The sequence below is a fragment of the Ctenocephalides felis genome, unplaced genomic scaffold (assembly GCF_003426905.1).
Source record: "Ctenocephalides felis isolate EL2017-DRISC unplaced genomic scaffold, ASM342690v1 CF-g0.4_SCAFFOLD_01886, whole genome shotgun sequence".
Lineage (NCBI taxonomy): Eukaryota > Metazoa > Arthropoda > Insecta > Siphonaptera > Pulicidae > Ctenocephalides > Ctenocephalides felis.
In genome coordinates, this window is record NW_020538040.1 from 42,829,929 (window position 1) to 42,855,360 (window position 25,432).

Below are 25,432 nucleotides of genomic sequence, written 5' to 3' on the forward strand. Positions count from 1 at the left end.
TGAAGAAGTGGAGTTTGCTTCTAACTAGAATTGACCATTTTGTCAGAATTGTTAGCAATTAGTGCAAAAAACAAATAAATTAGTTGGACAAATATTTTATTATTTCTTCACTGCCATTAACAAAAACAGCGTTTTCGGGTCAAAAGTACTTATACATAAAAATGTTAATATTTTAATAATGCTTTTGAATTTTTGTTTTGTACCAATATATATAAAGTATTAATAATTGAATAATTTTAATTGCCTATACATTTTCGAGGAATTTATTTTGTAAATTTGATTATTTTATAATACTATTCATTTTACATTTGTTCATTAAATGAGAGGTTAAAACTAACATTAGTTAATATATTTATATTTTTGTCCATATGAATTGATATAAAAAACTAACTTGATTAGTTAGACTAAGTATGTTCTAAGTGGCTGCCTTTGCTTTCTTATGCTAGATCATAATTACAAAAGTTCATATAATATTTAATACATGAACAAAACGTTACCTGGGTTTTTAAATAATAAATCTCAAAATGTTCTTAGGGTTTAGTAAAGCCTGAAAATGTTTTTGGGGTTTCTAAATATAATGAGAAAGGGTTTATGTAATTTAGAAATAAGATCCTGTTTAAAATTAACTAGATAGATTTTTCAGTATCTGCACCTATCCCAGTGTGAAAGGTCAGATATTTTGTTAGAAGAACTTTGTTAGTTGAGTAAAATATTATTGTATTAGAAAAAGTACTGACAAAATGACATGGTGTCATATACGACATATAATAATCAGTCTCAATCGTTTTACTTATGTTTGGTTCATTGACTACTAGTAACATAGTCTTTCAAAGAAGCAGGAACTATAATAAAAAATTTGTTAAAGGAAAATGCAACATTATGTCCATATAGTATCAAATGAACTGTAAAAAATAATATAGTTATTTTGTCCATTTTACAAGTTTGCCAGTTTCCATACTAGTGCAACACTAAAAGTAAACAAAAATTGATAAATTATCAAAATTCCGTCAAGCACCCGATTAATGCAATAAAATTGATCATAAAAACTAGTACTGGTGCAAGTTCATCGATTTCTATTGATATAATTACAAATAACAATGAATAAGTCCCAAAATAAAAAAAACTCCTTCAAAACGAACTTTTGTAGGCGCAATGCACAGTTTGATTACTGCGACAAGACTTTGACAATGACGCTCAACATCTGACAGCATTGTTATTGTGGTTCTTCATACGACGATCCTCCAATTTTTTGATCTGATCGAAAATTCGAATTTTGTCAGGCCACAAACAACCAAAATTTTGGAAAAATTTTACATTTTTGGTTCTGACAGCATTATTATTGTGGTTCTTCATACGACGATCCTCCAATTTTTTGATCTGATCAAAAATTCGAATTTTGGCAGGACAAAAACGACCAAAATTTTGGGAAAAATTTAACGTTTTTTATTTGCCGGAGGATCATCGTATATATACGATGACCCTCCGTTTATAAAAATTCGAATTTTGGCAGGCCAAAAACGACCAAAATTTTGGGAAAAATTTAACGTTTTTTGTTCGCCCGAGGGTCATTGTATATATACGTTAAATTTTTCCCAAAATTTTGGTCGTTTTTGGCCTGCCAAAATTCGAATTTTTGATCAGATCAGATTGGAGACAATATGTTTTAGTTTTACAAGATTTTTTTTGGTTTTATCAACTGTGAAGGCAGTGGAGGACCTTTTTTCTCGGCGTCGCCGGAGATCGCGTGTCATTTCAAAAATATTAGATATTTTATTTCAAAAATTTTACTGTGTATTCTCAAAACATGTATAAATATACTCTCAAAATTTTCAATAGATGGATTCACTAGTTTTTTTATTTTTTATTTCTCAAAAATGGCCTTTTTTTAGGTTGTCACTCTAAGGTGTGCCTCTTAAAGTATACATAGAAACTACTGTTACAATATTACAAATTGTACGCAAACCCTTCAACATTTTCATCCCAATATCATGGAATATCGTCTTGTTCAATTTCGTTCGAATGCCGTTTCCAAATAGTGCAAATCGCATTCGGATTTATTGTTATTGGCAGCCGGCCGCTGCAGCATAAATCATTTGGTGCATTCGAACCGTACGGCATAGTTTTCGACTTCGCTCGAAGCTTTATTGCAACTCGCCAAATGTACCGTGTAATAGTCTTGCCATCTCTCACAGTAAGAAAGCACAAGTTTGCACTGCGTCTTGCAACTCAGAAATAACACATAAACTACGGCATTGCTATTGTTTGAGATCTTGTTGCTGGTGCTGTTACGGGCTACTAGGTAATAAATTTCTGTATTGAAATCAGTGATGAATAACTCATGATTTGATGTAGCAGATGGCCGAATATCTAAAATATATTAATAATATCTCAACCCCGTTGCAACAAATTGAATCAGAATCATACTGATTCTTTTTTTATTTATTTATTATTCAATAGACAATCAGAATACATTGTTTCTATAAGCCTATGTGATGATGTTATATATGGCGTTTAGAGATCTCCTCCATTGAAGAGATCCTCTGCTAGAATTAATCTATAGCTGTCTGTATACAATTTAATATTGCAGGTCCTTTGGCCATTTCTTATTGAGTCTTCTTGTTTGAGCCATTTTGTTGATGATTCGTATTTCAGCGTTCGAATGAACGTTCAGATTTTGTTGTGGTAAGAACAGTTCCGGGTATTTATAATTTTATTTACAGTTTTAATGTCCAGATCCCAGTGAATGGTCTCATTAGTCACATACCAAGGCGCATCTACCATTGTCCTTAATATTTTGTTCTGAGTACGCTGGATCTAATCTTTGCGTTCTAAAATTTACATACGTATTAAAATCCGTAGAATAGTTAACGAGCCTTGGGCCTTAAGTCCAAGAATTTTTCAAAATTTTTGTTTTAATTGAAATTTATCGACAAATTTTAGCAATATTAAATCAAAATTTGAATTCTTTGTGTTTACTTGTTAAACCTGGATAAAAATTAGAATAACATTTTAACAATTTATTTACTTTCTTTAATTTATTTGAAGTTTTTCTACACTTAGATTTAAAATTGTGAACACATTTGCATTGTGAGAAAAACATTTATTAACTTCCTGAAGGACGAATTTATGTCAGCAGAAAATCCGACTTGCCAATTTTGTTTTCTCGACGTTTCAAAACATTCTTAATAGTTTAAGACCAACTTTGGAAGAAGTATGAAATTTTTTTTTTTTGTATAGTGAAAGGAATGCATTTTTTCATCTCAGACTGGGCCTTTCGTCTGACTCAATACCGTTTGGGTATAATACCGACTAAAACCTCCGCTTATCTTTTGAGACTTGTCTCCACGGAAACCGCCGTTTGATATTACTTTATGGGGGAGGATCTATAATGCTTTGATTTTTTCTTTTAATCATAGTTTTCTCCTAATTAGCGTTATTTGCTCTTCTTCTTTCGAAGATGGCAAGAAAAGTATGTTTGTGTAAACATATATGTGTGTGTGAATTTGGGCCTATTTTTTACTTTTTCTCGGCGTTTTCTCAAAAACGTCTAAACCAAATGCAAAAATTTGGAACCAATTCGATGAAACTCGACAAACCTGTGTTAGGTAGTTTTGCACGAGGAGCCAAGTCGTTTCTTTATAATTTAAAAATTTTAGTCTTAAACCTGGATTCAATTTTGATGGAGTCCATGGTCTTAATGAACATACTAAAATGTTGGTGGCCTATAACAAGTAGGTTAATTATAAAAAAGTATTTAGAGTTTTCAGAAAATGCTCCGTGTATGTATTAAGCGAGTGTTTGTTTTTAGTGATATATAATTCGAACAATTTGTTGATAATAACTAACATGTTTGGCAATTTTGCACATACTCAACAAGTTGCAATAGTTTCTCTCAATATGATGCTCTACAACAACTCAATACTTAAAAATACACATAAATCAGAATATTAATTTTTTATTTATAAAATGGGGAAGTTTATGTAGCTTTTGTCAAGGAAAAGTGCAACTCACATCTAGTTTCTTATTTTATTCAAATATGTGGAAATGACCTCACATTACACTACATGGACTGCTAGTTCTCATATGTTTTCCGTTTTATATAGTGCTCAAACATAAAATGGTATGTGACGTCACATGTCTGAGCGAACATTGCCGATGACAATCGCGGAACTCTCCCGATTGATCAAATGTCATATGCCATATGTTTTATGTTAATAATATAATGGCAATTGTGATGGCTGATAATTTTGTAAGAAATGGCAAAATGCTTTTCACGCTGCCTCTTAATATTAGTTTTAAGAAAAAATTAAGATTAGGAAAAATCGATTAATGTAATTAATTTTATTGGTTAATATTTTTTAGCTGGGCGCGTTCTTTTCCGCGAGTTTCTGCGTTTTGAGTACTCCGAAGAGAACGTGCTGTTTTGGGCAGCATGCGAGGAGCTCAAGCGCGAAGTAAGCCCGGAAGCGGTCGAAGAGCGGGCGAGAGCCATTTATGAGGAATACATCTCTGTGCTGTCACCGAAAGAGGTAAGATTATAATATTATTATTGATGCTTATATTCAATTTACCTATGGCCTCCTCCTGACATTTGGCCATAATTGGCAAAACAACAAAATGTAAAACTAAGCAATCGCATTGTCTTTTGTTTACGCGTTCAGTAAATAGTAAATATACCTCAAGTATATACTTTTGTATTTCTGATGAAATTCAATAAAGTTCCGGTTCCATGCTTCCATTTTTGTGCCAAGACTTTTAATTACTTGTACTATCTAACATTCGAATTATTCTTTGTTTTTGTTATTTCCGCCAAGTTATTTTTCCTTCGATGACGTCGAGCAGAAGGTACTATTTTCCCAATGCATAACTGATCCAGTTTTCTTTTAACAATCATATCCAGTAAAGTGTTGATCCCCACTTTTGGCAGTATTTTTTTATTAGTTACCTAGACAATCAATTATAACTTCTTCAGCGTCACACCTTGAAGTAGTTTTTGTTCGCCTTCTGTGAATTTCATATCGTCTCGTTTATCGTACAGACCAATTCTCCAAATGTACGATTATATACCTATATGTCAAAATTAATGAGCCGATTCTGCCGTAAAATAGACCAATGTTATGGCAAGGCTTTGTCACGTTCTATTTTTTATACAAAATTGCACTGAATACTGACAAAAACCACCTGTTTGCTGTGCGGTCATGCGTTTCGTCAGGTTGCCAGGTAGAAAACCTAACCTAGAAAACGCACAAATGTCAAACAAACCGATCTTATGTTAACTGAGTCTTTCTAATAACGTTTAATAACATACGAGTGATTTTGCGGTTTATGTGTAAAACGCCTGATTGTACAACAATTACATGGCATTATGACAGTATTCAGAACGATTTTGTATGAAATATAGAACGTAACATAACCTTGCCATAACATTGATCTATTTTGCGGCCAAATTGTTATAAATTTTGGACATATACAGGGGCCAATTTTTTGGTAACATAGGCAATAACATATCATTGTTATTTCAACGCTATCTTATTCTTCTTGGTACAGAAAATTGTGAAAATTCTATCTATATGCTGTACGATTGGGCGTTTTACACATGAAACAAATCATACAGATGCAGTGATAAATTTTCTTCTAGGTTTGTTTATATGTAAAATACGCCTGATTGCACAGCATATAAATAGCATTTCGACAGTTTTTAGTACCAAGAAATAAGGATAAGATAGCGTTGCTATAAGAACGCTATCTTGTCGTCTATGTTACCGCAGAATTGGCTCCTCAATTTTTTATATGTAGTTGTGTTGGTTTGGTAATTTAACTTTTTTCACAATTTTTTTCTTTAACCCTTTACACCCTGTTCCCTTTTGGATGTTATTTACCAGCAACTCGATGTCACTTTTGAATACACAGGAAACTTAATATATACAATAACATTATAACGAAATGAAGAATAGTGATAGAATATGTTTTATATGAATTTGTCATTCAAAAATACAAAAAAAATTAACTTTCTGAAGTGAAAAGGGTTCATTTTGTGAAGTTGGTTTTGTTGCTCTGACTTTCTATAACTTTTGAAGCGATGCTGATCAAACATTAAAATAAATATTTCCCATTTCGATAGGCATAATATCGACTTTTACCGATGATGTCTTAAACTTAGATTTCTTATTTGAAAATTTTGTTTTAGTGCGATTGGTACTTAAACATCCAAATTTTACGCCTGAGTATAGACCTTTCTAACAGATGAATATACGCAGATGTTGCATACCAAAAACTTGTCTTATAATAAGGTACATCAATATTCCGAGTATCAGAATATTTAGAAATGAAATGATTAGTATTGATTTCTATGGTATTAACATGTTAACCGAGTGGGACATATAGAAGACACCTTGATACGTCCTGGAAAATTATGATGCCTTCTGGAATGGTTCGAGCATATATTTTTGATCACTAATCATAATATGTCATCTATACATATTTCTACATGAATTGAATAGAAGAATGGATTTAGTACAATATTTTTCTATTGAGCGTTATAAACGTCTTTTGTAAAACCAGTGATGGGCATTAATGCATACCCACTACAAATAATAATAGCTATAATAATTATTTCTATTTTTACCAATTTATATCTTAGAACTCTTCAGCTCTATTAAAATACTAAGAGCGATAATACAAAATATTTTTTACAGAATATTAGAAATAGTTTAAGCTTGGACTAATATTCTTCATTAATTATATTTATATTAAAAAATTAAAATCATGATGGAAATAATATCTTATAATTTATTTAGTAGTCATGTTTCTTTATGTATATAATATTGAAAAGATTTTTTTTTATAGAATTAGATCTTCATCAAATCATTAAATGATCTATAATTTAGAAAATAATGTAGAAAACTATTTCTGCTTTAAAATTATATTTTGTAGAATTGTATTTTATCTACTGAATTTTGAATATTGACAATTTTGCTAATAATATAGGAGATATACCTATGAGTTTTGTTTTTTTTACAAAAATTTAGACTTATAAATCTCTCTGTTTTTGCTTAATGTTTCTTGGACAAAAACTCTTATTTTGAGCAATCATAAAAGATATAAATATAATATAATATAGAGATACAATATAGCTTAGAAATTCAAAATTACATTATATTATAATTCAAATAATACTATATAAATTAATAAAAACTAATAACCTTACCTAAGGTAAACATTTTAGGTTTTAAACGATGTACCGAAACGATGTAAAAATTCATTTGCAAACTTAAAATCGTATGCTTGAATATTGAAATGAGCTTATTGTTAATGAATTTTTGAGTTCTGTAACGATATTTAAAATTTTCAAACAAAAAAAGTTTATATAAAAATACAATAACTGACAAGTGGCACCAAATGGCAATTTTTGACAATAACAAAACGTGTGAAATTGATTGATTGAATATTATGAACTTATTCAAAACTATTTGTTTTCCTTAGTCTGATTTTTAATTATATAAAATCTAAAATTCTCATTTTTGGTCTGAAATATTTGCTTCAATTTTACGACTTCAAACATTACAAATTGGCAGCACGTGCCACTGACTTGTGATCATGTGATATAAATTTTTGTTTTCTAAAAACCTGTAATATCGACTAAATGTTTTTTGTTATGACTAAATTATGCCACGAGTTACTTCCATAAATGTACGATATTTTATTTATGCATAGCTTCTGGTCAGGAACAAAAATCATGTTTCTTTATGTATTCCGTGTAATAAGCTTCTACTAGCATGTCGAATCGAAGTATTGTCATCGATTATGACAACTGTATAATTTGTGATCGTGTTAATTGTAATATTTATTAGGTAATTTCCAATAACTATATGAATATTACTAGTTTTTTTCTACAAATCCAACTGGCAATTTCCACTCTGTGCAAACAATATTTTTATATATTTTTGTCAATCTTGTATGGCAATAGACTATAATGTATTGCGGTTTGGTTTGCGATACAACTTGTATTAATATTTTTAGTCTTCAATAGTGAAAAATGTTACTATGCAGGTTTTGGCTGGATCTGATGTGATTTGATTACAATAATCATCTGGGGTTAAATATAAATGCAAATTGTTTGAAGAAATGCAGTGCATTGAATTTGACAAAATTACGTTTTGTTATGCATTTCACAAAATGCATGACTTCAATTTCTGTGATAGTTATTAGTGTAATATCTTTTATACAAGGGATATTAACTCCTGTTTCGCATATAGATAAAAATTCAATTATTTTTAATATTGTTGCAAATATGTCCAGCTATTGGAATGTTTATGGAAGAACAATAACTGTTTTCAACATAGACTTGCTTGACGATTTAAGTGATCTATCTTACTTAAGTGCTGTAGAAATTTTATCAATAAATAGTGAACAAAATTATGGAAATGTATCTATATGTGACGAAGAACTTAATAATGATAACACAGTGATTTTGTTATTTTTGAAAGCATTCGAAGTTGAGGAAAAATTGCTTTCCTACTATAGATGGCCTCATTACAAACGCGCTACTTTAGTAGTTCTTTTTATATTGGATAAAACAGTGGAAAATGACAACTTTTTGCAAAACATCAAACAATTGTTTTCAGAATTTGGCTCTAGAGGAATAATAACAGTTGTGATTATTGTCTGGTCACAAATATATAATTTACCAAACTGGTTCACGTTTAATTATTACGAAAAAGTGCTATTCAATGACACTGGTAAATTTGATTTCCGAAAGTTATATCAACGCAATACTGCAAATCTTCAAGGATTTCAAATTAAATCTTGTCTTTTACACCATCAGCCGTTTATCGAATTTAGTGAAAACAGTACTAAAATTACTGGACCCGATATGAGAGCTTTTCAAACTTTTATCAATTTTTTTAATATAAGTGAGGGTATCGTAAGAACTCAATCTGAAGACACTTCAACTTATATGGCATCTTTGACTTACGCCAAAAATAATGCTTGTGATGCAATTTTTACAAGATCAGCAAATTTTATATTACCTGGAATGGCTAAATTACAATATCCGATACGTCTAGAACATTATTCTATATTAGTACCAAAATCAGGTAAAGTTGTTGGATTAACTAATCTTTTAATGCCATTTCAAATTTACGTGTGGTACGCAGTTTTGATTAGTTTTATCGTTATATGTGCATTTTGGTTTATATTGACTCTCATTAAATTGCCATCAACCTCCGATTATGATTATATACCATATTTGGATCTCATCAAAATTCAAATAAATATGTCATCCAACATAGAACAACAACGTTTGCTACTGAGCAGTAAAATATTTGTGATATTTAGTATTTTTTATGCATGCTTCTTGATATATGCATACCAGAGCGTTTTATATGGATTTTTGGTGCAACCTTATATTGAAAAAAATATGGAGACCTTAGAAGATATAACAAAATCCGGTTTAAAAATATTTGTTAATAGAGGTCCTAAGGGACGGTCGACTTTTGTTGATAGTACATTATCACAAGTACACGTTGTGCCCGTAATAAATGCAAATAATTTTGGATCATTAATGCAGAAACATCGAAACTCCAAGGAATATGGATATGTATGTAGAGAAAGTTGGGCTTTATCATATATGCGAAAAAGTAAAAGGAATAGAGATTTGAATCTACACATGGTCAAAGAGTGGTTAAGTACCGGAGATTATACTTACAAAGTATCATGTCGATTTACATTAGCTTTACGGCTTCAACAATTGTTCAGACGTTTTGAAGAATATGGACTCATGTCTTTCTGGAGTAGAGAATATATTCTTCACGGATCCGCTCAAAAAAAGTTGAAATCAGAAAATCCGACTATACTGGAAATTGATGATATTCTAGGACCGATTGCGTTTTGGAGCTTCGGTTGCATTATATCAATTATAGTATTTTGTTTTGAATATTTTTCTGAAACAAGTTTTTAATATATTAATACATATATGTGGTTAGTATTTAATAAAATGTACATACGTAGGTGCTATACTATTATAATTGTTAGACTTTTATTGCTATACTAAAATGTTCTTTTTCACTTGAAAATCTAGATTAAAAATATGTTTTTGATTGAAAATAGACTATTTTCCGGCATTGCGATGTGAAATGGCAATGGTAAACCTCTCACACTATTCTTACCTGAATCGAGCTGGAATTTGATTCCCAGGGCAGTACTACCCATTATTTTTATTATCACACTATAATTATTATTGCTATAATTATTACTCATTATAAATTTATTTCTACTCTACTTTATATTGCCTGGTGTAATTTCTATGTAAGACTTCGAATTTTTTTTTCAGCTATTTTAATCTTTTATTGACAATTTTGTGAAAAATATATTCCATATTGGTCTGGCACATAAGTTATATTATATGTATTATACAAATGTGAAATCAGAATCAGAATTGTTACAAAATCATAGATAAATAATTAGAAACTTTTCTACATTTTAATTCTTTATTACCAGTGATTCTAGAATTAATAAAAAAAATTGATAACAAACAATCAAGACTAATACAGTGCACAAGTATAAAATAAGTTAAAAATTACTAGTATAAGTAGAATTACTATGTATTATTATGAAAATATGAAACTTACTCTGTATCCTGTTGAAAATATGGAATTTTTTTTGGAAGACTTATGTTACTTTGTTCGACATTGAAACATATGTATTTTTAAAATGTTAGAAACAAATTAATTTCGAATTAATTTCGAAATTTTTAAATTAAATTTCGAAAATAATTTTTGGTGCTCTAATATTTTGAAACAATGAATTTTTAAATGTTTCAATATACAAATCACTTTTTCAAAATGTCCTTCTTTTATTAATAAATTTTTTGAGTTATGAGACGAAATTGGTTATGTAAGTGCAAAACGTCTATGTAAATTGTTCAATTCATATTTGCATTAAATATTTGCATTAAAAAATGCAATAAAAATTATTATGTTTGATATGGTTTATTTTTATAGGATATTTCTAGTTCATATAAGATTTATACTGTTATTTTGTAGATCTATAATACATTTTGAATTAAAATATTTTAATTGTGACTTTATATTTATGTTATGGTAGGGCGGGACAGAAAGTCCAACTTGACTTTCAGCGATTATATGTGAAAACCAAACCAATTATATCACAAATAATACATATCAAACAAACAACTATCATACTATGTTCAGTAAAACTCTCAACTAAGTCATCATTGTAGAAATGTTTTTTTTATTATTATTCAACTAATACAAAATATAAATTTCATGGCAATATATTTTACAGAGACTGTGTATAACCTTGATCTGGTATTTTTTTAAAAATATTTAGCAGCAGGAAAAATATTTATTTAATTCATCGCTTGTAAAATTGTTTACACTGAAACGAATCAAAGTGATGGCTGGTTATGCATTTTTTTCTTCTACTTTCAAATATTTTTGTTAAGATTTGTAACTATACTTGTTTTTGAGATATTGTTTTGAGCCTCGTTCTATCCCATGTGATAGGTATGCAATTTAGGTTATGAAATCATCTTAATGCTGTTTCAAGTTTTTAACAAAAAATTGCTTGGTGAAAACGTTTTTTAGATTTTGAACTATGGTTTATTTGTTTATTTCGCACGTTAGACTATTTATAATGACTTTTTGGTTCAGTAGAAAATAATGAGATGAGAAAGTCAGAGACTAAAATGTATTTGGCTTTGACCAATTTTTTGTCAATAATAATAATCGACCGGTAAAGAATCAGGTACAATTTCATGTTTTGTGGCTTCGTCAAATTATGTGAAAAATAACGCTTACTATATGATTTTCACAAAATCATTTTTATTTGCGTCGGTCCTGAATTTGTAAACACATATATCGTGCTATTGTTGAGTTTGACACATGTACATTTTTTGATATCATGAAAGCCATGTACCACATTTTTTAAATATTAATTATGTAAGCCCAGCTAATAAATAAGAGTGATTTGTATCCGAATATAGTTATTTAAGATTATCGTACATGATAATATATATATATATATATATATATATATATATATATGTGTGTGTGTGTGTGTGTGTGTGCGTGTGTGTGTAGGGTAGCTTGGGGCTGGTTGGTAAGTTTTTCTTCAATAAATATATCTTGAGATTCACTGAATATATTTCTACAAAATAAAGATGGATAGCAAGAAATCAATAACACCTCTGATAAATTTTTATTTATTCTTAAGAAATATTTATAAGTATTTTTTTCATACATCAACGCAAACTATAATTAATAGATACAATTAAAATATATAACATCTTTTGTAATATAATTTTTTATCATAGTGTCTCCTGTAACACAATTCACTCAATTAATGCCATCAAATCTTCATCTCTTGAATCTGCATATATTTTTCATATGTTGCAACAAGCTTCAAGATTTTGTTTCAACTAACTCCAGGTGTGATTTTATTACACCAATCTATATTTAACTTCCCGAAGTTATACTAATAGGCCGAAAATCGAAAATGAAAATTTTAGCATGTCTTCTCGTTTTAAAGGTTTCTGAACATTTTGGCATACCGTTCACGTTTTCGGGCGCACGGATCAACCGATTTGAATGGTTAAAAAAAAATCGATTTCTATTGATAGGGAGATGTGCTGATTAATTTTTGGCAAATGCAGGTCCAGCCGTTACGGAGATACGGAGCAAAAAGTGCAGAAAATAGAAAGCAAGTTTTTGAGAGACCGGAGCATCCGATTTGAATGGTCCAAAAACATTAAATTGCAATGATTGGGAGAATTGGCTATTAGTTTTTGGCAAAGGCAAGTCCAGCCATTTCGTAGATACAGAGCTAAATATACAAAAAATGGCAGTTTTTGAGAGGAATAAGCATCCGAATTGAATGATTCAAAAAACTTTCTGCTTGTGTTGACAATACAATTGCTTTCGAATTTTTTTTTTTTTTTTGTATAGCGCAATAATTAAGATTTCAATTTTAATTTTGGCTAAAGTTCTAAAGCTCGCTTTTATACTTTAAATAAATAATTTTAACTTCGTAATTCTGTTTTTATAATTTCTATAAATATTAGACAATGTTACAATATTTATATTAATCTAATTTATTTGAAGACATTTAATATTTCTCGAACATTTCGTTACGGTACGGGAAGTTCCACCAATTTGCTTTAAGGCACGATGCCATACACCACTAGTTATATATTTATTTATATAATTATAATAGTTATTTATACAATTTAGCAATCACAAACATTGTAACACATTATAAAAGATTGATGGAATTAAAACGAAGTTATATATCTAAAATTTTGAATTAATCGATAATAACGCAAACCGAAATTTCATGATACATAAACTTCATACATGTCAAAAATGACGGACTTGTACAATTCTGTTTATTGCGTCGGCCTGCGGTATATGCAAAAATGTTTTCATATTTTTTAAGATCCTATTGAAGAACGCCTGTTGCCAGTTACCCCCGTTATAGGTAGCCCTATCTCCTCTATATGATATAATTTCACGAAAATTAAAACGTGCTAATTCCAATGTATAGACAATACGTTATCGGAAATCTATAGTATCTTTATTTTTCTATGGTGTGTTTAGGTTAAGGTTTTATTCTCCCAATCCGTCGACGTTTTTTGTCAATCGTTGCCAAACAAACTCATTCACGCCTTTGATTGAAGAAAACAATAAAGTTTTATCATTATAATTCAATCATTGTTTGAAACTTACTTAAACCTGCATATTATATCACATATTATTCGACGGAAAGAAGTATGACACCTAGAAGGTTTATTAAAAAAAAAGAGTGCTTTAAAAATATGCTGTTTCGTATAAACTTATTCTGTATTGTTGTTATATTGATGAATAATAAAATTAAAGTTTCGTGTACAATAAATTTAATACCAAGTTTTAATAAAAGTATAGTTATTTTTAATGTGGCTCAGAAAATGATTAATGCATTGGACGATAGTGATAAATCACTAACTGTTATAAATATTGATCTTCTAGAGGACCTAAATGAACTGCATTATGAGGTTCCTTTTGAAATATTTTCACAAAGTGCTTCGCAAAATGTTAAAGTTTTAAACCAACCATGTGAGACAATATTTGATTACAGCAAAACGGCCATGATGATAATTTTAAGAAAAGGTGCACAAGATTTGAGCAGTTTAATAGACAAGTATTATAAGTGGCGCCAATTCACACATGGCACATTAGCAATTATTTTTCTAAGTGATGTTACTGTAGAAAATCGATATTATTTATACGATTTAAGTATATTATTTTATCAATTAAGTATGAAAAACTTAATATCGGTGGTTGTAATAATATGGTCCAATACATATAAAACGCCTAATTGGTTTACTTTCAATTTCTTTACTGGAAAACTTTTCAATGAAACTGGCAGATATGATTTTCAAAAATTATATTACGAAAATACTAAAAATTTTCAAGGGATAAAAATGAAACTATGCATTCTACATCATCCGCCGTTTGTGGAATTTGACGAAAAAAATAATGAGATCAGAGGACCAGAAATTAACTTGTACTTGACTTTGACGAAATTTTTAAATATCAATAACCGTCCAGTAAAGCCACAATCTGTTAAAATTTCAAGTGTTATGGCTTCGTTAAATTATGCTAATAATAATTCTTGCGATATTATTTTTACTAAAACTGCTTCGTTTTATGTACCTGGAATGGCCAATATGTCTTATCCATATTTTTTAGATCATTACTGTATTTTAGTACCGAAGGCAAAGGAAATTGTTGGAATTTTTAAGGGTGTAACCCCACTGCAAATTTCAGTATGGTATGCTATTATCATCACGATATCGTTAATAAATTTTTATTGGTGCATTATATCATATCTGAAATTTCCATGGTGTTCAAATGACAGTGTTCACATCGGCAATATAGATCTATTCAGAACCTTTCTAAATATGCCTCTTAATACAGATCCAAGTCCGATGGCATTGAGTAGCAAAATCTTAATATTTTCAGCTATTCTGTATGGTATTGCTATTGTATATATTTATCAAAGTGTTTTATATGGATATTTAATTCAACCACAATTCGAAAAGGAATTAAATAGTTACGAAGATATACAGAATTTTGGATTGAAGATTTTTGTACGAAAAAGTGAATTACGTTTAGGTAAATATTTTTTAAATAGCATAAGTTATGACAAAAATTTGGTCGATTTTTCTAGTTCGATTACTTTTGAGTCGCTCATAGAAGAGTACAAACATACTTTCAAATATGGATACATGCTGAGGAAACTTTGTCACAATCTTATTTGACAAAACATGGATCTGATTTGCATTTAACCAAAAACTGTTTAATTGATGTTATGTATTCATACAAAGTTGCGTGTAATTTTCCATACACAATGCGATTTCAGCAGGTTCTAATACGTCTAGAGGAATCTGGCATTGTTAAGTTTTGGGATAAAGCATTCGAAGAAAAACAAATTGATTCAAAATTTGTTCAAAACGAAAGTGAAAATGTTGTAATTCGATTTGGCGATCTATCAGGCGCATTTATTTTATGGTGCTCAGGAACGTTAATTTCATCGATTGTATTTTGCTTTGAACATTTTTTCAAAAAGAAATATAAATGATAACAAAACTATTCTTTCAATTATAATTAAGCTAACAAAGTTATCTGAAAAATCTCCAGAAATAAGACTTCATTAATAATAACTATACATATAGTGATTGTATTTTGTATGGAAACAAAGCATGATTGATGTTTACTTTAAGGAGTACAAAAGCTATTGAATCTCAAACAATATGCAAACATATATATTATTAATAAGTTAAAATTAATATGAACTTTGAGAATATATAACTAATATTGAGGTTATAGAACGCAAGTAGACAAAATGGTTGCAGAGACGATTTTGTGCAGTTTAGTGTTTATACATATTTCAATTACAGTTGGACATATATTTTATTTTGTTGATGATGACAAATATTCTCAAATAATAAACTTAGCCAGTACCATATCTGGCAAGTGGAATGTATTTGGAAATACTTTAACCATAATCTACTGGAATAATTTGGACATAACCAAACCTTTGAAATATGAATCTGCTCTGGAAATAATTGCCTTAGATCATTCGAGACCTCCGCAAAATTATTCAATATGTGGTGATGCCACTAACTTTGATAAAACTTCAATGCTTATATTTATAAATGACCTACATTTTGATATAAATATTATTTTGAAAAAATATTACAATTGGATTCATTACAAACGTGCCACATTGCTAATGACATTTGTAGAAAAACTTTCTGAAAGTGACAATGATTTTACACTACAATTGAAAGGTTTATTTAACAATTTTTCAAAAACGGCGTTGTAACAGTAATCGTTTTTATTTGGTCGTATCAGAATAGTGCCATCCAATGGTATACTTATAATTTTTTTACCGATGATTTATCTAATTCCACTGGACGATTCGATTTTCGCTATTTGTACTATGAGAACACGAAAAATTTTAATGGTTTGAAAATTAAAGCATGTGTTTTCCATAATGCACCATTTACTATATTCGATGGAGACCGAATTAAAGGACCAGAACTCGAAGCGTTTTACACTCTTACTAATTTTTGAATATCAGCAATCATTTAGTGGAAACTCAATCGGCAAATACATCTAGTGTAAAAGCTACTTTAAACTACGCCAGAAACAATTCGTGCGATGTGTTTTTTAGCAAAACCATTCCATTGCACCTACCTGGAATGGCAAACTTACCTTACCCTAGTCGACCAGATTATATATGCATCTTTTTACCAAAACGAAATCGGATTGTTGGAATTCGTACAGTATTATCACCATTTCAAAAATATGTGTGGACTATAATTTTGGTAAATTTTCTTGCACAAATATATTTTGGTTGATAATAAAATCAATAAATATTTCATGGCATTCTGATGAAAGATTTATATGGATCCTGGACTTTTTGAAAATTCTTTTAAACACATCAGCTGATCTTACTTCGTTGCGATTGGTGTTGAGCAGTAAAATATTTATTGCACATATTACATTTTGTGGTTGTTTGATCGCTTATGCATACCAAAGTGTACTAGTTAGTTTTCTTGTTCGACCAATTTATACCAAAGATATAACTACTTTAGAAGGTGTGGAAAATTCTGGATTCAAAATATTGGCGCCAGAGGTGGAACTTAAGATTTGGAGAAAGCGAACTAGACAAACTGAGTGAAACATTCATTCAAGTTCCAAGTGACATTGAATACGAAGAATCTATAAAAAAGTATTATATTCAAATGAAGTTGGGTATATTAGTCGAGCGAGTTGGGTTAGGTATTTACAATCTATTCATTTAAATGCATTTTATTTAGAAGTGTATCCTGTTGCTCAATGTTTGCTCACGGTACTTTGCAGTCACTCTTATTCGTGTGATTTTCCATACGTTGTACGTTTTCAGCAAATATTTAGTCGTTTTGAAGAATCTGGATTAGTGTTATTTAGGGAAAAATCGTTTACTAAACCGAGAGACAAACAGTTAAAGAATTCAACGTATAACAGAAAGGCACTCAGTTTTGAAGACCTTAAAGGCGCTATTTTATTATGGTGTTGTGGAATTATAATTTCTTTGGTAGCTTTTAGCACTGAACATTTATATTCACAATATTTTAAGAATAAAAACAGAATCTAGATTTGGCTTTATAAACACAATCACAATTATTAACTGAATGTAGTTTATATTGATGAAGTGGAGACATAGACCTTACACTTCATGGACTGCTAGTCGAGCGCAAAATAAGTGTCAAATGATCGAAGGGGACTGAGACGTCACTTGCAGAACGAGCGTTGCTGACAGTCGTGGAACACTCCCGAATGATTAAAAGGCATTTGCATAAACCTTATAATATACAAACCGATTTTAACATCGGTTAAATTATTAGTCCACACAATTGCCATTATATTATTGAAATAAATCTATCACAGGTGTTTGAATTACATTAACTATTATGATAAATATTATTAAATATTATTAATGTCATTTCTTACAAAATTATCAGTCTACACAATTGCCATTATATTAACTTCCCGAAAAAAGCAAAAAATTCGATTCGCTAATTTTATGTTCTCTCGAAGTTTCAAGCCATTCTGAAGCGAATGAGACCAAATTTGGAAAAAGTATGTATGTGTGTATTTGTATGTTTTCTCAAAAACGGCTGGACCGATTTAAAAGATTTAAAAGCTATTTGATGTATCTCATTGAGGACTATCGTTTCAGTTTTGTGCGACAATCTGCCAAGCCGTTTCTTTGTAATTTGGAAAAAAGTGTAAACTTTTTGTCCACATTTAAGCTCATACTACCGAATCGATTTTAAAAAATCAAAAACTGTTCAAAAGATTAGTTGGGAATGATAATGATTAGTTTCAGATGCAAATCTACCGAGCCCTTTTCTTGTAATTAACTAGTAAAAAAAAATTAAGCCGATTTTTATGGAACTTTAAACTCAAAAATTTATCAAATTTTGAGAAAATGAGTAGTTTTTTTGACGTTTGTCAATTTAAAATTAGACGATTTACTTAGCATAACGATAGAGTATTTGGTTTTAATGAACATACTAAACCATCAAAGTTCTACGGAAAATGGTTCAATTATAAAAATTAGTGATTTTTGAAATTTTGCTTTTAGAAAATATTCAGTTCGTTTTCAATTATGTGCAATAAATTCGGAACACTTTTAATCCCTCATAAATTAATTTGTTTATCATGGATTAAGTCGATTATTTAAACAAATCGGGAAGTTCATGTAACTTGCCTCAAGGCAAAATACCAATACCAACTAGTTAAAATAAAACTTATGATATATGACATTTAATCAATCGGGAGTGTCCCCGATTGTCGGCAACGCTCGTTCACTAAGTGACGTCACAGTCCCCTTCTAAATTTATACCCTTTATAAAATGGAAAACATACGAGGACTAGCAGTCCATGTAGTAATTGAATTGATTGATTAATAAAATTGTAAGGTCTAAGAGTGGAGAACATATTAGGAGTATGATCTATCAATGATCAACGTATAATGGTCTCATCGATTCTGATCAAAATATAATTTATGTAAGTTGTATTAATTTAAGTAAATTTGTATTAAAAATGTTGTGACAGATATTACATTTTAGTTTATTAAAAATGCTAAATACAATGTTTGAATTTTAACTTTCAATTACATATTATGTTTTGCTTTTTCTAATGAAGTATTATTTGTATGCACTGATGTAACTAAATATACCAAACATTAATAAATTTCGAATCATTATATTCTTGTGAATTATGAATATCATTGTACAATGTACAATAAGTAAATGTGGCCTTTGTTTCTTCTTATAACGTTATAAACCCTAATGAGATCTTATAATATAATTAATTTGCTAACAAAAGTGTTTTGTCGCCATACATAAAGCTTGCATAATTGTAACATCTATAAAAATTGGTATATTTTGTGTTTTGTATCGTAAATGATATGTAAATAAAATTTACTGAGTATAAAAAGGTATGAATTATATGAATATTGTTAGTATTATTAATAACTGTTTGAAATAAAGGATGTATCAAGTATATTTTATGTGCGTTTTGATTAACTTCAGTTCATTTTTGTTGGTAGTTTCTGAAATATCTTCTATTATTAGTAACAATTTGCATCATTCTGAAATATTGCAATTTGCAAGCTCATTATCTAGCAAATGGAATGTGTACGGAAACACAATGACAGTTCTTAACTCGGATAATTTAGATATTTATGAACCAATTGAATTAAAAACAGCAGTGGAAATATATTCAAATACTTTTTTACCAAATGTGCAGCCTTATGTATCATGTAAAGAATTTTCTACACACGATAGAACGTCAATGCTCATCATTTTGAATGATTTAGAATATGAAGATGACATTATAAAACGACATTATAGATGGGTCCACTATGAACGTGCAACATTGCTGATGATATATTTAAACAATTTTGTTGAAGATGAAGTGAATACATTGGGTCAAATAAGAAGTGCATTTCAAACACGTGGTAATAAAAAATAGCGAATGCAATTATTATTATTTGGTCAAAATTGAATAGTGCAATAAACTGGTTCGCATATAACTATTTTACCAATATTGTATATAATGAAACTGGTCAATATGATTTTCGCCAGTTATATTACCGTAACACTCGAAACTTTTTTGGGTTCAAACTGAAACCGTGCTTTATTCATAAACCTCCGTTTACTATATTGAAAGATGGTAAACTTACAGGTCCTGAAGTGCAGGCATTTGACACCATCACAAAATTTTTAAATATCAGTGATGATATTGTTGAACCTCAATCATCAAATTTATCTAGCTATGCTGTTATCAAAAATTATTCTAAAAATAATTCTTGTGATGTATATTTTAGTAAAACTGCTGCATTTGTAACTGCTGGATTAGTGAACCCACAATATCCCAATCGACTAGACTATGCTCGTATTTTTTTGCCTAAAGGAAATCGTCGTATTGGAGTTCAGTCAGTTATGTCGCCTTTTCAGAAAAATGTTTGGGTAGCAATATGTGTGAACTTTATTATACAACATATAATATGGAGAATATTAAGCTGGTTTAAATTGTCATTGCGTTCTAATAAATTTTCAACTTTATCCATTTTTAAAGTTCAACTGAATACTTCTGCAGATTTAAGTAATGCACCTACAGCTCTGAGCAGCCTGATATATATAGCAGTAGCAATTATATGTTCTCCCTTTGTAGCATATGCTTACCAAAGCGTTCTGGTTGGATTTTTAGCTCTTCCAATCTATGAAAAGGGCCTAAAAACATTAAAACAAGTTGAAGATTCTGGCTATAAAATTATAGTCCAAGAGTTGGAACTCAATTATTGGAGAAGTATGACAACTGATACAATTCTTTCAAATTCTTTTATTTCTGTACCTAGCAATAGTAATTATGCGGAATTTATGGGAGTAGATCATGACTTTAAAAAAGTTGGTTACATGATTAGAGATAGTCGGTTTCAGTATTTGCAAGCAATGCACTCAAGTACAAAATATTTAAATTTTTATTCTGTCCAACAACCCTTCTATTCCATTCTTTATAGAAATTTTTTCTCGTGCGACTTTCCATACATTTGACGTTTCTTGCAAATACTTTGGAGGTTTGAAAAAACTGGATTGACACTATATTGGGAAAGAAATATTCGTAATTCTGAAGTTAGATTTAGAAAACATTCTGATAGTCCGACAGTACTGAATATTGAAGATCTTGAAAGTGCAATTCTATTGTGGGGCACTGGAGTTTTTATTTCTGTACTTTTCTTTTTCTTCGAATGTTTATTGTCAAAATGTTTAAGAAAGTAAATAAAATTATAGTCATCTAAAATTATATATACGCTCTTTTAGTTATAGCGTGATAAAAATCATATTTTAAGAAACAGTTTTAATTTTTAATTTATATACTATTTTAATTCTTTTGCTATTAACGCTGCCTATTGAGAGTCGACTTTTGTTCCAAAATATATAATTTTTAGCTAAAATATTTAATATTCTGGTATCGTGATTGCTAGTTTAAAAGAGCACTTCTAAATTTTTAAACACATTTTTTTTGATAATTGGAAAATCTTAAAATATTTTGTTTAAAATTGGTTAAGCAGCTTGGTGGCTTGTACAGCAGTGTCATTTCTGTAGAAAATACTGCGGTAGCAAAAGGGTTCAATTTTAGTCTTAGAATATCAAAATAATGTTCATAAAAATATAAAAATAAATAGTTTCACCCAAAAGTTCGATACTTGAATGACCATTCAAAATTATTATTTTGTGGTGTAACTATTTGTTATAGTATAATTATAAGAAAAGTTGAATATGTAACTTGTTAGTTTGATTTTTGGACTAATGTAAAAGTTTGTCAACGATGAAAAACTAGTTCAAAACTATATTACTTACTACAATTGGTATTATTTGGATAACACATAATTTTATTACGGCGCATAACTACTCGAACAGATCAGTGATTTTTATGGCATTCAAAAAGTAATATCAAACGTGAAGAAGTTTCCAAGAAAAATGTCCTCTATAAAGAAGTTTTTATTCGTAGCGTCGGTTATTTACGATCGAATTACATTAGTGCTTGGTGCTTTGACGGCGATATTTCAAAAAGAAAACCATTTAGAAGTTATTAATTTTGCCAGTTACCTCACCAGTAAATGGAGCGTCTATGGAAATACCATGACTGTGATAAATATGCACAATCTGGATATAAAAGGTATTTTGATATACAAATCGGCTATGGAGATATATTCATTAAACTATAAAGCAATCAATCGCAATGATACTTGTGAAGAAATGAGCGACTTTGATAAAGCAACTTTGCTGATCATTTTGGATGATGTAGATTATGATGTTGAAACAATACTGCAGAATCATTATAGGTGGCGCCAATATAAACTTGGTACTTTGACTATGGTTTTTATAGCAAATTTAACAACAGAAAACAAAAATATTCAAAACAAATTAAAAATACTATTTCAAAAGTTTCAAGAAAAAGGCATAGTAGCTATTGTTGCAATCGTGTGGTCAGATTCAACTAATTCAATTCACTTATTTACTTTTAACTTTTTCACGAAACATTTGCACAATGCAACTGATGATTTGGATGTGAAACAACTATATTACAAAAATACACAAAACTTTTACGGATCTCAAATAAAATCGTGTGTGCTTCACCATCCTCCATATGTTGAATTTTTGGGTAATAATGTATTTAAGGGACCAGAAATCGAATCATTTCAGGCTTTAATTAAATTCCTGAACATCAGTGATTACATAGTACCAACTCAACCAGCAAATACATCGTCGTATTTAGCATCTATGAACTATGCTAAAAATAATGCTTGTGACATACTTTTTACAAAAACTTCTTTGCTGAGTATGCCAGGAATGGCAAAATTATACGATCCAATAAAATTAGATCATGTGAGTCTTTGTGTGCCGAAAGCTGGTCGAGTGGTGGGATATTTTAAAATTGCATCACCTTTTGATAAATTTGTTTGGCTGTCAATATTTGTATCACTTCTTATTTTGCGAATATCCTGGTTTGCTGCCACACAATTGAAATTACCTTGGCGTTCAGTGGATGATACAATATCAAGTTTTATTTTTATAAGAATTCAATTAAATATATCACTAGATAAAAATCTGTCATATTTGGTACTGAGCAGTAAAATTTTTATCGCATTTTCTGTTTTCTATGGTTGTTTTATTGCATTTGCATACCAAAGCGTCCTTGTTGGATTCCTAGTCCGACCATTGTTTGGTGAAAATCTGAATACTATGAAAGATGTAGCAGAATCTAATTTGAAGATATATGTTCCAGGCTTAGAGTTCAAAATTTGGCAGAAAAACGTCGAGACTGACTCTGTCAGTAGAAAAATTAGAAATAAATATTTAGCTGCATCAAGCGTTAATAACTTTGAGGATTTAATGCAAAAAAATAGTTATTCAAACCAGTTTGGGTACATTTGTAGAGAAAGTTGGGCAAAATATAAACTAATTACTAGTCACAAGTCTTTTAACTACCATATTGTTGGGGAGCATTTGAGTCCTGTGTTTTATGCATATAGTGTGGCTTGCAATTTTCCATATGGTCCTCGATTTCAGCAAATTTTTAGTCGTTTCGAAGAATCTGGATTAACTGAATTCTGGGAACGAGATTTTAATAGACTGAGAAGAAATAAATCTACTAGTTCTACAAATCCAACAGTTCTTTCCTTAAAAGATATTATCGGTGCTTTGGCTTTGTGGAGTTTGGGTATGGCAATATCTGGAGTTGTCTTTTTGCTAGAGTTTTCATACCGTTACACAGTTATGTAAATTGTTCAAAATATTTTCATTCTAATTGTTGGACTAAAATTATTAAAATGGAATGAACAATGTTATTAAATATTATAGCACAATTTTAACTCACACAAAAATTGTGTAGTAATATACTAATACAGTCTATATTAATTGTATAAAACAGTATTTTCTGTTTGTTTTATCGTATATATATTTAATGTTATGTATTATCTATATGTTATTCCAAAACAATGAATTAATGGAAGTAAATTATGAGAAATGTGGCTAATGCTTTGATGTAAAACTTTGTATAAGGCATTTTCCCATGGCAATAATATATCATTTAGTTTCGACAAACTCTTTAGATACGAAATAACTGTATTACTCGATGTTTAGCATAGAATTGTTAGATTTTCATTGTGGTGTTTAATGTAACTTTATATAATTTAATAAACGTTAGTTAAATATGATTTATTATTAGTTAAATATTTTTTATGCTTTGGCAAAACAATTGAAATTGAAAATAATAAATGGTAAACATTTCATAATTTTCACGCATGCACTGTATTCAAACAACTACATTCATATTAACATGAGAAGTCATTTTATAAATTCATATAATGATGCATATTTTATTCTTCTAACAATTATAATCTTATATCTTATATATTACCTATGGTTCTATCAATTTTAGTACCTCTTCAGTATCTACATTCAATATAAAAGTTTAAAATTGCATCATTTACCATGAACAGTTGATGCTCAAGATATTCTTGAAATACATAAGTCAAATGCCAAATTAATATTTTATATTTTGAAATTTAGTTATTTTAAACATTCTATTATAATAAACTTAGAAATAGGCTGAAAAATATTATACATAATATATAATATAGCTTGATGAGCTTTTCAAATACAATTATAGGGTAGGGGTACAAAGGGGTACAAAAGTTGCCTTCAAGCAATTTAACTGTGAGAACCGAATCAACTGCATCAAAATAAATAACACACATAAAACAAACCACTTTCAACCTATGTCCAGCTAATTCATCGTTGTAAGAATATGTTTTTGTTATTTTTCGAAAATTTGGTCACTTGGTCTTTTTTACCCCTTTAGGCGAGGTAAATTGGGGCAGCCAGGACGCATACAAATCCAATATCTTATTTTTAATTTTAGAGGGATTTTACGAAGTTAATAGCTACATTATTATTACAACCAATGCAAAATAAAAATTTTATGAGTACTTTTTTTACAAGGATAGCACTGTATATTACCTTGATTTGGTATTTTGTCAGAAATATTTATCAGCAGAGTTTGAAGCTATTTACTTAATGTAACATACTTTTTTAACTTTATTTATTTTTTATTTACTATTATTTATTGTCTACAACTTTGCCATGGTAAAGTCCGCCTTCACAGCCTGCAGGAGCAAGAGACGACCATATAATCTCATACTAAGGAAGAAAATATGATTAGTAATTTAATATGGAAAATATTTAATATGTTATAATTGTATTGAATTATTATTGTAAGTAAAACTATTTGGGATTTGTTATTTATGA

At 29.5% G+C, this 25,432-nt stretch overlaps 1 protein-coding gene across 2 annotated transcripts in view; it reads left to right on the plus strand.

The window, feature by feature from the left end:
* Window positions 1–25,432, plus strand: part of LOC113376713 (regulator of G-protein signaling rgs-2) — a 215,807-nt gene that overhangs the window by 177,802 nt on the left and 12,573 nt on the right. For both annotated transcript variants that reach the window (XM_026616733.1, XM_026616734.1), the window contains one exon: window positions 4,363–4,529. In XM_026616733.1, the coding sequence (XP_026472518.1) occupies window positions 4,363–4,529 (167 nt within the window). The remainder of the gene's footprint in view (window positions 1–4,362; window positions 4,530–25,432) is intronic.